Source organism: Mustela lutreola, chromosome 4, assembly GCF_030435805.1.
Source record: "Mustela lutreola isolate mMusLut2 chromosome 4, mMusLut2.pri, whole genome shotgun sequence".
Classification (NCBI taxonomy): Eukaryota; Metazoa; Chordata; class Mammalia; order Carnivora; family Mustelidae; genus Mustela; species Mustela lutreola.
Genome location: NC_081293.1, coordinates 130,474,776 through 130,488,557, shown reverse-complemented (window position 1 = coordinate 130,488,557; position 13,782 = coordinate 130,474,776). Strand labels below are relative to the sequence as shown.

Genomic DNA, 13,782 nt, shown 5'->3' with positions numbered 1-13,782 from the left:
CGAAAAGGACCTTAGTGGGGAAAAAATGGTTAAATCAAAACAATCTATACTTCAGTTTACAGAACTGTACCAGTTTTATTTTCTAAGTTCTGATAATTATAATATAATTATGTGAGATGTTAACATGAGGTGAAGTCGAGTGAAACTCTTCATACTATTTTGTAACTTTTCTCTAAGTCTAAGATTATTTCAAAATAAAAAGTTAGAAAGTTGTACACAACTGCTCCATACCTCAATAGGAATTAAATCCCAAATTCCATGTGATCTGGTTTTCAGATACCATTTTACTTCATCTCTCATTTTCCTCACTCTCCTTGCTGTAGTCACACTGGCCTCTTTGTCAGCCACACAAAGAACAAGCACAAGACCACCTCAGGGCCTTCACCTTCTTAGTCCTTTGCCTAAAACATTCTTCCCCTACTTACTTATATGGCTGTCTCTCCTAATCTTCCTCAAGAAATATGCTTGAATATTATATCAGACAGGTCTCCCTCAATTTTCCTATACAACATGTCCTCTTCCCCCATTATGTTCTATCTCCCCCTATTTTACTTTTCTTCCCAGCAGATATCACCACCTGACATACTGTATGCTTATGTATTGTTGGTCTCTACCATTGAATAAGAGCTTTATAAGAGCTCTATAAGAGCTTTATAAGAGCAAGGATTTCATCTATTTTGTTCAATACTGTGCTTCTGGAATATAAAATATTAACTATTCTGTAGTAGGGCTCAATAAATATGATGAATGAATGATTCATCCCAAGGATCAAGTCTTCCAATAAACTTTACTTGGGCCCATGTGACTCCAAAGTATGAGACACTACTCTCCTTCCTAGTCTCAGGGTATGCTGTAGAGAGCTACTCGGCAAAACTTATCTGTCACCGCAAGGACAAATAGACTACAGCAGTGTCCTTCAGTTCCATTTTAGAATTTTTTTGTAACAAGTGAAAAAAAAATTAAGGTAAAAGAGAACTATCCCATTATGAAGAACCAAATAATGACACATTAAAATGAAAATGGAATACACGTTATTTCACAAAGTGATTACACATTACTTTGTAACAACCTAATGAACTGTTAAAAATATTTATCATGTTCAAGATAACTTTATTAATGAGAATATTCTGAAGCAGTCAATGGCTTTAAAGATCTGTCCATGGAAGAGCAGTAGGTGAAATATTTGGGTTAAAAGAAGATTTTTACAAAGTTCCTATTCTCATTACTTTAAAAATACAATTCACCTAAGAAAGATCTGATTTTTTTTTTTTTAAAGATTTTATTTATTTATTTGACAGAGAGAAATCACAAGTAGATGGAGAGGCAGGCAGAGAGAGAGAGGGAAGCAGGCTCTCCGCTGAGCAGAGAGCCCGATGCAGGACTCGATCCCAGGACTCTGAGATCATGACCTGAGCTGAAGGTAGAGGCTCAACCCACTGAGCCACCCAGGCGCCCCGAAAGATCTGATTTTTATACCAAATGGCAACAACCACTTTAACCTTTTCTCTAACATATTAGTAGAACACTCCAAAGTTCAGCTAGAATAACGTGAACATGTAGTAATAATTTCTAGATCAATGGTTCTCAAACTTCAGTGTATATCAGAATCACCTAAAGGACCTGCAGAAACACAGGTTGCTGGGCTCCATCATTCAGTAGGTCTGGGGTGGGAAGTGAGGATTTAAATTTACAAGTCCTCAATGATGCTGATGCTGCTGGTTTAGACACTGCAGTTTGAAAACTGCTCCGTGCTCTAGGCAAAGTTTTTGTGACCTGTTCATTAATACTTAATACAGTAAAAGCTAAAAAACATATTGCTGTACTAGTATTTAACAAATTGAGAATAATTTTGAAAATGCCATGGTCAAGCTCCTGTTGTATCTCACAACCTGGTCGCACAAGTGGACGTGATGAGGTGTGATCCTGGCCTGGGAAAATTAGTGTTTCAGATGGATTCCACATGCTTGTCTGTTGGCAGCATTAATGGATTATGGGGGAAGTTTCTCCACAGTAGTCTATAGGAACAAGTCTAACCATGGATCATTTCTTACTTATTTACCATTTTCCATGGTGCTTGTCAGAAGAAAAATATTGGGACACCTGGGTGGCTCAGTTGGTTAAGCAGCTGCCTTCGGCTCAGGTCATGATCCCGGCGTCCTGGGATCGAGTCCCACATCGGGCTCCTTGCTCAGCAGGGAGCCTGCTTCTCCCTCTGCCTGCCTCTTTGTCTGCCTGTGCTCGCTCTCTCCCCCTCTCTCTGATAAATAAATAAAATCTTAAAAAAAAAAAAAAAAAAAGAAGAAAAATATTATATAGTTGACCCCTTAACAATGCAGGGATTGGGGCGCTGACCCCATGCACAGTCAAAAATCCACAGAACTTTTGACTCTCTGAAAACTCAACAACTAATAGCCTACTGTTGACCAGAAGTCTGATGACCTAAACAATCGATTAACACTATTTTGTTTATTATATTACATATTATATACTATACTCTTAAAATAAAGTAAGCTAGGAAAAAGAAAATGCAATTAAGAAAATCATAAAGAGAAAATGCATTTATAGTACTGTATTGTATATATTGAAAAACATCTGCATATAAATGGAGCTGCACACTTTAGCTTTATGTTCAAAGGTCAACTATACCGCATTAACTAGACTGTCCATAATTTACAGTGGTATCAAGTAGCAGCAAGAGTATTAACAGTGTTCAAGATCCAGCTCAAAAGTATTGAATAGTGCTAAGAATGGAAAAGTACTACTAGTTTTTTCACAGTAAGAAAGAGTATAAATCACAGAAACTAAATACTAATGTAGCTGATATAAGCAAAAGAAAAAAAAAGGCAGGATTATGTTGAGACTCCATATAGAATTATTTAAATTCCTTTCACAGAATAAAAGGGATAATTATGATGCATATGCATTCAAACTTTAAAAGAGCTGAAAAGCAACACCTGAAAATGTCTGAATTGGCTCAGCTAACTCAGTAGAGTAGCATACTGTTAAAGTGGCATATATGCAAGCATTCTAAAAGAAAGCCAATCCAGGGCTTATGCTAATTAGAAAAGTAAAGACTTAGGGGCACCTGGGTGGCTCAGTGGGTTAAGCCTCTGCCTTTGGCTTGGGTTGTGGTCTCAGGGTCCTGGGATCGAGCCCCATGTCAGGCTCTCTGCTCAGCGGAGAGCCTGCTTCCCCCCTCTCTCTGCCTGCCTCTCTGCCTGCTTGTGATCTTTTTGTCAGATAAATAAAATCTTTAAAAAAAAAAAAAAGTAAAGACTTTAAAAAAACAGCAAATCTTAGTCAAAAATATATGTTTTCTTATAATAGCTATGGAATTTCACATTATGACATAGCATTCATAGTTTCAATATTTGAGCTTTAGTAGTCTACCTGAGGCTGAAGAAAAATATGGTAAACATTAAAATTCTTTGATCCAAGAGTATTAATGTCTTAAATTAATAAAAAAAAATGAAGCTGGTTTTTATTGCTGCCTTCTTCCTATCAGCACTTAGGAGGTTGGCAATGAAAAGTAACTCACTGTGGTTTTAGCAAGAGATGAAACCACTATGTTATTTGTGTAGTTATCCTTTCTACTGTGTATTAGTAAATACACAAAGATGCGAGTTTTTAAAAATACTGTACTTCTTTTAGTTCTTTGTGATGCTCAAGGAAATCTTTAAGTAACTGAAGCAAAAGGCTTTCAATCATTTTGTACCTGCTGTAAAAGAAAGCTCTGGAAAAACAAGAATTGCCCAAAGACAGCAATTTATCTATGAAAACATTTCTGATACCTATTTAACTGAATATGAATACCTTAGAGTTTGCCTAGTCAATCAAGGTACAATTCAGAAAATCAACAGTAGATGTATTATGATACATTCTGTGGGCCAAATAGTGAATTCTCATCACAAAGTATGGTAATGTGCTCTTAAAAAGATACAGTCCACATTCCAGCACAGAAGAAAATTTAAACTGTCTCCCTACAAGGAAGAAAAGGATTTCCCTACAAAGAAAAATGAGAAAACTGTCATTGCCTGAAGACTATCCAGAAGACAAAATTTTGCTGGTAATATATGCTGTTTTGGTAATGCCTTCTTTGTTAAATACCAAAAGCAAGTTGACAAGAGAAAAAAAAATGGATTGATAATGTAAGACTGATGAATCACTGAACTCTACATCTGAAACTAATAATATACTATATGTTAATAAACTGAATTTAAATTAAAAAATAAAAATTAAAAAAAAAATAAATCTTAAAAAAAAAAGATATTGAAACATAAGCCTAATAGTAGGTGGTTAACAAGTGATTTTAAGGGTCACTAACTAAGGACTCAATCACTAACTTAACCTGAAAATAAATAAATTTGGCATTAAAACACGAAATATACAATGATCTTTGTCAAATATGGTAAATCCAATAATCACCGCTATTGCAGAAACATTCTGTAACAGAATAATTTTTTAGAGGAAAAAAAGTAACATCAGTGAAAGCCAGACATTAGAAATAACAAGACAACAAAGACACTCTTTCAACTTCTCAACTTCTGTCTGTAATACACATGGATTTAGGATACTGTGAATAAGATATCAATGAAAATGTTAATAATATGAGACCTGTAACTGATGACAATGGAGTACTCATTTGATCTACATAACAGCTATGACTCTACAGTTGTTTTAAACATTTTTAAAATGATTAAGTGAATTTGCTTTATTTTAAAGCAACAATTTTTTCAATTCCACATATAGTAACTTGAGACAATTACCATACATAGTGTAAAAATGTTAGAGACAGACAAAATTGCATTGGAAGTTATAAATGGTTATATCCCTTTAAAATTTCTATATAAACAGTACTTCAATGTAGAAACTGTCCCTCATCTAAATGCCTACTGAGAGAGTAAAGTGAGATAATCTATTAACATTCATGAAAAGGATGTGAAAATTATGTGAAGGACTGTAGGTCTGATTTGTATCATATTACAATACCAGTGTGTTAGGACATACTAGAGCATACAGTTTAAGAGATTCCTTATATTATTCCTTCAAATAAATAATATACATTATAATGGAATATTTCATTATTGATAAAGTTAAAATCTCTTGATATAAAAAAAGTAATGTGTAAGAATTTAGAATATTTTAAAATTAAAACAACACTGAATTTTAGAACCTGAAAAGTCCACCAAGACATTAAATTAACACTTATCACCTGAAAAGAAACCTGCTGATATCAATATCAGTTGTGACAAATACAACTATTTATTAAAGAGGAATGTAACTAACTTTCTGTGAGAAAACACTTAGTTGTTCACTGGCTTAAAAGAAAACCTGCAAATGCAGTACAGATTAGTAACATAAAGAGGTTACCTGACTACTAGTTTCACTTATAGCTTCCAGGAGTTTCTCAACTGCTGCTTGTAGTCGAGAGCTAATACCCAGCATAAGTTCTTCATTTTCAGGGTCTATTTCAGTTCCAGCAAAACCACTCCTCACAAGCCGTTCTGAGAGATCTGTCCCTTCTTCAGTTACTTTTGTCCACATACCACTGTCATTTCTTGGCATATCACTTCCAGAATAAGAGGATATAGACTCATCTGTAACTGAAATAATAGTATTTTTATTTAATTCATAAATCAATTATAATTAATAATTAGAGTAAAAAAAGTTACAAAATAAAATCAAGTTAAAAGCTGAAGTCATTGAACTACGAGGTCTTTTTTAAAGGCCTTTTAATAACAACATTGCAATAAAACAAATAGGCAATACTACTGTAATTGTAAGAGAATGTAATACTCTTTGATAACCAAGCAGGTAGAAGAATGAGAAGGATAATGCTTTGCTAAGAGGGCTGTGCAGAAATTAATGCTTGGGTTATTCAGTATTTTTTATTTGACAGAAAACTTTTTAAGATTTACTTATTTATTTTAGAAAGAGAACAAGAGTGCATGCACATGCACACAAAGGAGGAAGGGGCAAAGGGAGAGAAAGATGGAGAAAATCTCAAGCAGACTCCCTGCTGAGCACAGGGCCCTATGCAGGACTCAATCTCAAGACCCCGAGATCATGACCCAAACCAAAATCAAGAGTCGGTCACCCAACTGGGACACCTAGGCACCCTTCTGTGATAAAAACTTTTAAAACAACTTTTAATGCTATCTACTAAGTGCCCACCATGCAGGATTTACTAAGTAATGGAGACACATAGGTGGTGGGATCTGATTCCTATCCTCAAGGACTATATGATGACATAAATGATATATGAAAAGAAAAACACCATGCAATGGTATATTCCAGGAATAAGGATAGAAGAAGTGCTAGATTTTGTCTAGAACAGATCATAATTTTTTTGAGTTATTTTATGTATTTGAGAGAGAGAGAGCACAAGCGAGCAAGCAGTGGGAAGGACAGAGGGGAAGAGAAAGAAGCCTTAGACAGACTCCCTTCTGAGCATGGAGCCCAACACGGGGCTTGATCCCAGGATCTTATGATCATGACCTGAACCAAAACCAAGAGCAGAGTTGGGTGCTTAACGGACTGAGCCACCCCAGCACCCCATAGGTCCTCTGATTTCTGAGCACTGTACTGGGTAGCAACACAAGCTCAGGCTAGACAGTAAAAGGGATGAAGATCATTTTGCAGCCTGAAACTTTTCTAAGAGCTATAGTACAAAGAGGGTAATAGACTGAGGAGCAGTTCTAATTTAACAATGGATGTGTATGTATCCACACTATTCTGATTTTTAACTTAAACAAAACTGAGTTTATATGAGCAGAGAATAAACTTTGGAAGTGTTTTCTCTAACTAAGTGTTTTCTCTAATAAAAGGTTATTCATTGCTGTCATGGAATACAGTTATTTGTCTGTGGCAGCACAGTACAGCCCAATAGTGAAATATCCTGATGAGGAATTACCTATTCTTTTATTACATACAATGTGTATTTCTTATCAGTAACTTATAAAATTAATAAATTAACATCAAACTTTAATTTCTAAAGTACTCAGAATATTCGTTTTGATATAGTCATCCAGGAGAATAGGAGCTATTTATTAAAATGTCCAGCTAAGCTAAAGCAGCTGGTGCCATGCATTTTTCTCAATGTCATGTATTAACAATATCAGATACAACTTTAGACAAGTTCTACGAATGCAGAAAAGTCCAAAATTCACTAAGTACCTCCTCTGTACAAGTCACTGGCTAAAGAATCGAAAACTGCATTCTAGGAAGTGATTTTAAATGTCTGCTATTACACAGTTTATCTAAGTTCTTAATGTAACAGCTAATACAATTTTCACTTTGTATTTTTATTCTCAAAACTTAAAAATAAACAGCAACCAGACCAATATTTCCTTGGATTATTCCACGTATTCAAAACTGAGTGTCTTGGTAATACTGATTAATACTTTACAAAAGTATTCATGAGTTCAAAATGATCTTGGAATTCAAAATGAATTCACATAAAGTATAGTACAATGTATACTACAAAGTTACTAAACAAAATGAAGGTAGTCTAGGAAAAAATATTATTAAAGCTGTGGAAGAAATATCAATAGTTTATAATTGGTATTTAAAACTAAAAATATATGTTATATAGCATCTTTAAGGAATTAAATATATTGTAGTGACCTTTTCTAATAAATAGATAATGTGACAAATCTGAGTAAAGAGAGAGAATAGTCTGACACAATGGAGAGCTAAGGCTTAATGGAGCAAAAGTATATGGAGGAGTTAGGATTGGGTGAGAGGAGGGGCAAAAAGGTAGTTGGAAAGGAGGTTGTATCCAAGTTGTGAATGGTTTTAACTTCATAGGAATCTTGGGGTTTTGCTATAAATATTGGGGTAGTAATTTTTTGAACAGGAAGATAGTAAATCTACAAATCAGGAAACAAACTGCAGTAATACACAAAACAGGCTGAAGAAGATAGGTTAGAAGACTATTTCAATCGGGGCACCTGGGTGGCTCAGTTGCTTAAGCATCTGACTTCACCTTGGGTCATGATCCCAGGGTCCTCGGATGGAGCCCCACATCTGGCTTCCTGCTCAGCAGGAAGTCTGCTTCTGCTTCTCCCTCTGTGTGCACGCTTGCTCTCTCGCTCAAATAAATAAATAAATCTTAAAAAAGTAAAAAGGGAAGAAAACTATTCCAATCACCTAGATGAGAAGTGTTGAAAGGTAGGGGGCTGGGCACAGGTCGGAGAAGACTAAATGGATAAGATAAAGGAGAAAGAAAGTAGTAAAAGATGGGGTTCAAGTATAGATCATTCTTAGGTGACAGAAGAGTCATTAAGAGAACTATTTTTAAAATCAGGAGAAAATATATAGAGTAGGCATGAAAAAAGACGGAAGTGTTAATGGGCTAGGTAGAGAAGATGAGTCAACTTTGGAAATACGGGTCTGCAGAGCTTTAGAAGTCATTTGTATTAAGGTAAGAGTTGAAATCCTGGAAGTGGATACATTTATTTCAAGAGCAGTAAACAACTGCTTTCCTGTTTCAGGAGAGAAGGAGGACAAACATAATATAATAAGCTAACAAGAGAACCTGTGTGAAAGAAAGTCACAGAAAGACAGAAGATGCTCCAGGAGACAAGAAGAAAACATTTCAAAAAAGGAAGAGATGTCAGTAATGTTATTTGTTTAGACACACAGGACAAGGACTAAGAAGATGCTATTTGATTTGACAACTGGGAGGTCACCGTCGTCCTGAGACAGAATAGCTGTGGTACTGGAGGCTGATAAAAGTAGGAACTGGTCTAATCTCTCATTGAGTTTATCAAGGTTTACCTTGATTGGGGAGCAAAGTTAAGAAGAGCCAAGGCACCCCCCAACACACACATTGTGAAGACATAAATATGCTTTGAAGAAAGAGAAGAAATCAATGGTGAGAAAAAAACTTAAAGATATTATGTACTGAACAGGAACAAATCTCAAGCACAAACTACAAAAGACATAAAACAAAATGGATAAGCCACTAAAAATTATTTTTTCAAATGCTAAAGAAAAATACATATTAAAGTATCTAGAAAAGGTAAAGATGTCAACTAGCTTAATGTATCTTATTTGTAACATTTTGAAGATTTACACAAAAATAATGCGAATTATGTTCCTCATTATGTTCCAATGAGGAAAGAGAACTTTCGTTGTTATTATTTTGATGAAATAAAAGAATGAGAAAGACATCAAGGTTACACTGTATTTATAATAACTAGTCTTTGGGAGAAAAATCAGAGAAAAACAAATGGCAGGGCAATTTCATAAAATGCTGATAGAAATCTCAGAATTGCCAGTTTGGTGAAGTGACTCATGACTTCAGATTGGTGAACCACTCAGACCTGTGTCTTAAACACAGCAGATTATGGTTATTCAAAAGTCCTTTAGTCATTTACTTTATAGATTTATACCATGTTCATTCCTTATCTTCCCAGATTAAACAGGGTAGGTGATCCGATAGAGCCTCCCCTACCCCAGTGGCCTTCTGAAGGTCTCTAGAGCTCCAACTGAAAACTACTGACTCTACTTCGCCTCTTTATACCTGACAGGTGAGTAAACTGAACTAAAGCCCTGGGAGACTGAGAGATTTGCCCAGGGCTGCAGAGAGCTAAAATAAGATTCAAGGGCCTTCTGATACTAACCCAGCATTCTTTCTATCACATCACACTACTCCAAAAGGAAGCTGCAACAGATGAGATTCAGTGCCTGGTCACCTGGGAAAATGAGGAGTGCCTAAATGAGATGAAGTGGTCAAGGAGGACCTCTCTGAGGAAGCATCATTAAAGAGTATTCTAGGAAATAACTACTGTTGGCTAGAGACATTTGGCCTTTATCCTAGAAACAATAGGAATATTTAAGATACGCAGTCATCGAGGAGACTGGAAGCCTGGGCTGAAGGTCCAGACAGTTTCCCAGGAGGTATTCAAATACTTTAGTTTCCCCTGAAAGTGGAAGGCACGCTCACGTCAATGGTTAAGTACTCATGTTACCTTCCTTTACGATTTAAAAAATGTATTAACTTTATTGATTTTCCTATTGCAAAAGTAACAGAGGTGAGCATTCTTCCACTGAGCCATCACAGTTCAGGCTCAAAGAACTTTTCTTTCAACATATTCTAAGGGAACTTACTGTTATGAACTACTTTAATATTCATTCAAGTTCAACTGATTTCACATTGGCTTGAAATCTCCCTTTAGTTTCATAAACTAGGTTACTCTTATGAGGAAGCACACATTAGCAAATCAATTATTTACTTTTTTAGAGAGTTAACAAGTCCATACATGTGTAAAATCTAAACAAGTTTGGACTTGAAAGCTGAAAACAGATCACAAGTGCTATTACCTACAATAAAAAGTCATACATAAAAACTGAAAAGCAAATGTTGTTTCATAATCAGAGTAAGACTGAACTTTTTCAGTCATATTAAGTGAGACATGAAAGAAATATTTCACAAGTTCCTTTGACTTTTTACAATAAGACTCCATGAAAAATATGAAGGAACATAAAAAAAAATCTTACGAAGGGAACAGTGTCAATTTTTTTAAGCCAATATATTCTTCTAAGTTTATCAGAAAATTCAGTTTTAAATGATAAATTCTATTAATCCAATATTTTCCTCAAGATGCAAAATGTACCTCTAAATGTCCCCAAATGACATTAGTAGTCATCCTAACTAGTTTGATAAACACTTTTACAGTAAGACCAAGAAAGTGTTACCTAATTCTTTTCTAAACATTAAGATCTATATGTAGAAATAAAATAGCCCTTCATTGAGTGCTTAACAGAGAGTGAATTTGAAAAAATACTTCTACAAAGTTTGAATGAATTTGAAAGAAGTTAAAAAATTCAGTATTATTTCAGCTTATTTTATTAAGAGGTTTTTTTTTTTTTTTTTTCAAAAAAATTTTAAGATTTATTTATTCATTTTAGAGGGAGAGAGAGTGACAGCATGAGTGAGAAGGGGAGAGGGAGAGAGAAACTCGAGATTCCATGCTGAGGGTGGAGCTTGATGCAGGGCTTTATATATGACCACAACCTGAGCCCAAACCCGAAGTCAGAGGTTCAACCAACTCTGCCACCCAGGTGCCCCAAGAGGTTTTTAAAATTATCTTTGTACTCAACTGATAGAGTTTTCTCTGCACTTGGAAACAGGCTCTGGCCAGCTTGTAATTAGGTAAACTTTCTGTAAGTGGGATAATTTCTTCTCATTTCTCCATATGAAACTTAAACAGAATGCTCTCAAAAATTGCAAATATTGGCATTTTTAGAAGATTGGCCTCTAACTGGGGAGAAATGCTTGGGTGTGGAATGGTAGTAAAGTATGGACCTGATCTGCTGATCCAAGAGTCCAGACCCTATTTTCCCCATCTGACAAAAACTTTCTCACCTTTTGATTGTCTGATTCCCTCATCAATAAGGAATTAAAAAACAAGAGGGTAGATGTCAGTAGCATGAAAGTAAGACATTCGAAGAGGAGCCCAGCCCACACGGCTGGAAGAAGGGAGAATTAGGAAGAGAGCTATGTCATGTTAGGATCTAACCTTTGGATCCACACACATTGTCATTCTTCAAAAACACTTTTCGGAGAGGAAGAAAGGAGCTAACAGAGGACAGTCTAAAGATCAAGTCTTCAGTTTCTTATCAAAACTTCCTTCTTGGGGCGCCTGGGTGGCTCAGTGGGTTGGGCCGCTGCCTTCGGCTCGGGTCATGATCTCAGGGTCCTGGGATCGAGTCCCGCATCGGGCTGTCTGCTCAGCAGGGAGCCCGCTTCCCTCTCTCTCTCTGCCTGCCTCTCCGTCTACTTGTGATTTCTCTCTGTCAAATAAATAAAATCTTTAAAAAACAAACAAAAAAAAAAAACAAACTTCCTTCTAACCATCTCAACAGAAATGTGAAACTGATGCTTGATTCTTTTTTTTTTTTTTTAAAGATTTTATTTATTTATTTGACAGACAGAGATCACAAGTAGGCAGAGAGGCAGGCAGAGAGAGAGGAGGAAGCAGGCTCCCTGCTGAGCAGAAAGCCTGATGTGGGACTCGATCCCAGGACCCTGAGATCATGACCTGAGCCAAAGGCAGCGGCTTAACCCACTGAGCCACCCAGGCGCCCTGATGCTTGATTCTTAAAAGCTCTTTATTACTCATCTTATAGGGTGGTTTCAGGATGTTCCCACTATCTCATGGCTATTGATAAGAGTCCTGAGAAGTGATCTGGAAATTTTCTTTTATGGTGGAGAAATTAAATAGTCTCTGGTTTATATAACAAAGTGGTTAAATCTGGGTATCTAAAACAACTCCAAGATAACATTGCAAATGCTATACAATAATGGTGTTTTGAGAATACTGGCTCCCAAGTACTTGTGTCTGAAGACTTTTTGTTGGAAAAACTTTAATATTGTCTCTTCTGTATTTTCAACACATAGCAAAACTGCCTTGAATTCAGAAAGAATTACTGAGCATAATTTATGGTAATCTCGATGGCATACATAACTCGTACCTCCTGTGTGTTCCTCATGGATACATGACTTTATAGGTGCCTCTGCTTCTGACCTCCAAATCAAGCTAGCAGACGACTGGACCTTACTAGATCTATCTAGAATACCAAGAACATGGCGACCAATTGTTTCTTCAACAGCTGCTGTTGTCTTTACAACTTCTAAGAGTATCTTCAGAAGTCTGTTATTAGCTTTCTGAAGCGCAAATCTGTATAGATAAAGAAACATTTATTAAAATGTTTGATCTTTTTTAAACACTTTGCTATGTTCCACAAAAAATGTACCACAAAATATGACTTGAAAAATATCACATGATCTTCTCTACCAAAATATGCTAGTGTACTTAAATGAAGTGCTTTTGTTTTTATTTAATAATTACATTATAAAATTTGTTTTCTTCTAAGAATTTTTGGTCTCTCAGTAAATTATAACTTTTTTTTTTTTTTTTTTACAAATGTGCAATACTGTACTGACCTTAAAGAAATCATACAACTAAAGTTTTAAGCTAGTAAAGTTTCTAAACTAGAAAAAGATTTTAAGGAGATACAAAAGTTAAGTTTTAAAAATTGTGGTAGTAAACAAGCACATACAAGCTGATATGTGGTTTTATGGTTCTTTATGGTTCTTATACACGTTTCACATTTAATCTTCTTTGTGTCAAACCTATAATTTAAAATATAATTTAAAAACTCCACCAGAAAAATGTGTATTTCTATAACTTCCTGGTGATAATCTAAATAAATTACAAAAACAGGCAAAGACCTGTTCTTAAAAAGGTCTACTGTGCAATATCACTATCTGCCAATACCAGAGGGAATATCATAGGACATTCTTTATTATATCTGCTCCAGAGACACAAATTTCTCAAGTTATATAAACCACAATCATTTCAGCCAGTAGAAAGAATTCATTTTCAACCAAATGGAATAATACATCTGTCTTTTTAAAAAGATGTCAAACATTTTCATTTTCAAAAAAATTCAAAAATATTGCTAACCACCCACCTAAATATCTCAGCAAAAATAATCACTGTTAACATTTTAATATCTTTCTAGCCTTCCCCTCTACCTCATAAATATATTCATTTTAAAAACAAAAATGGAATTATCCTGGACAAAGAGTTTTTATATTTTGTTTTGTTTTTTTGCTTGACAGAAATACCTTTTCATGTCAAGAAATATACTTCCATAAAATGCTGATTCAGAAGATTATGTGATTAACCTTTGCAATAGCGAAACAATTCTCTTGTCCTAATAGCTTAATTCAGTAAGAGTACTATAACAGTAGCAAACTTTATACAT

General features: G+C 35.2%; 1 protein-coding gene across 9 annotated transcripts in view; it reads right to left on the bottom strand.

Annotated features, from left to right (window-relative positions):
* AKAP9 (A-kinase anchoring protein 9) overlaps nucleotides 1-13,782 on the bottom strand; it is a 197,080-nt gene that overhangs the window by 62,759 nt on the left and 120,539 nt on the right. For all 9 annotated transcript variants that reach the window (XM_059171077.1, XM_059171078.1, XM_059171085.1 and 6 more), the window contains 2 exons: nucleotides 12,484-12,689; nucleotides 5,371-5,603 (listed from right to left, as the gene is read on the bottom strand). In XM_059171077.1, the coding sequence (XP_059027060.1) occupies nucleotides 5,371-5,603; nucleotides 12,484-12,689 (439 nt within the window). The remainder of the gene's footprint in view (nucleotides 1-5,370; nucleotides 5,604-12,483; nucleotides 12,690-13,782) is intronic.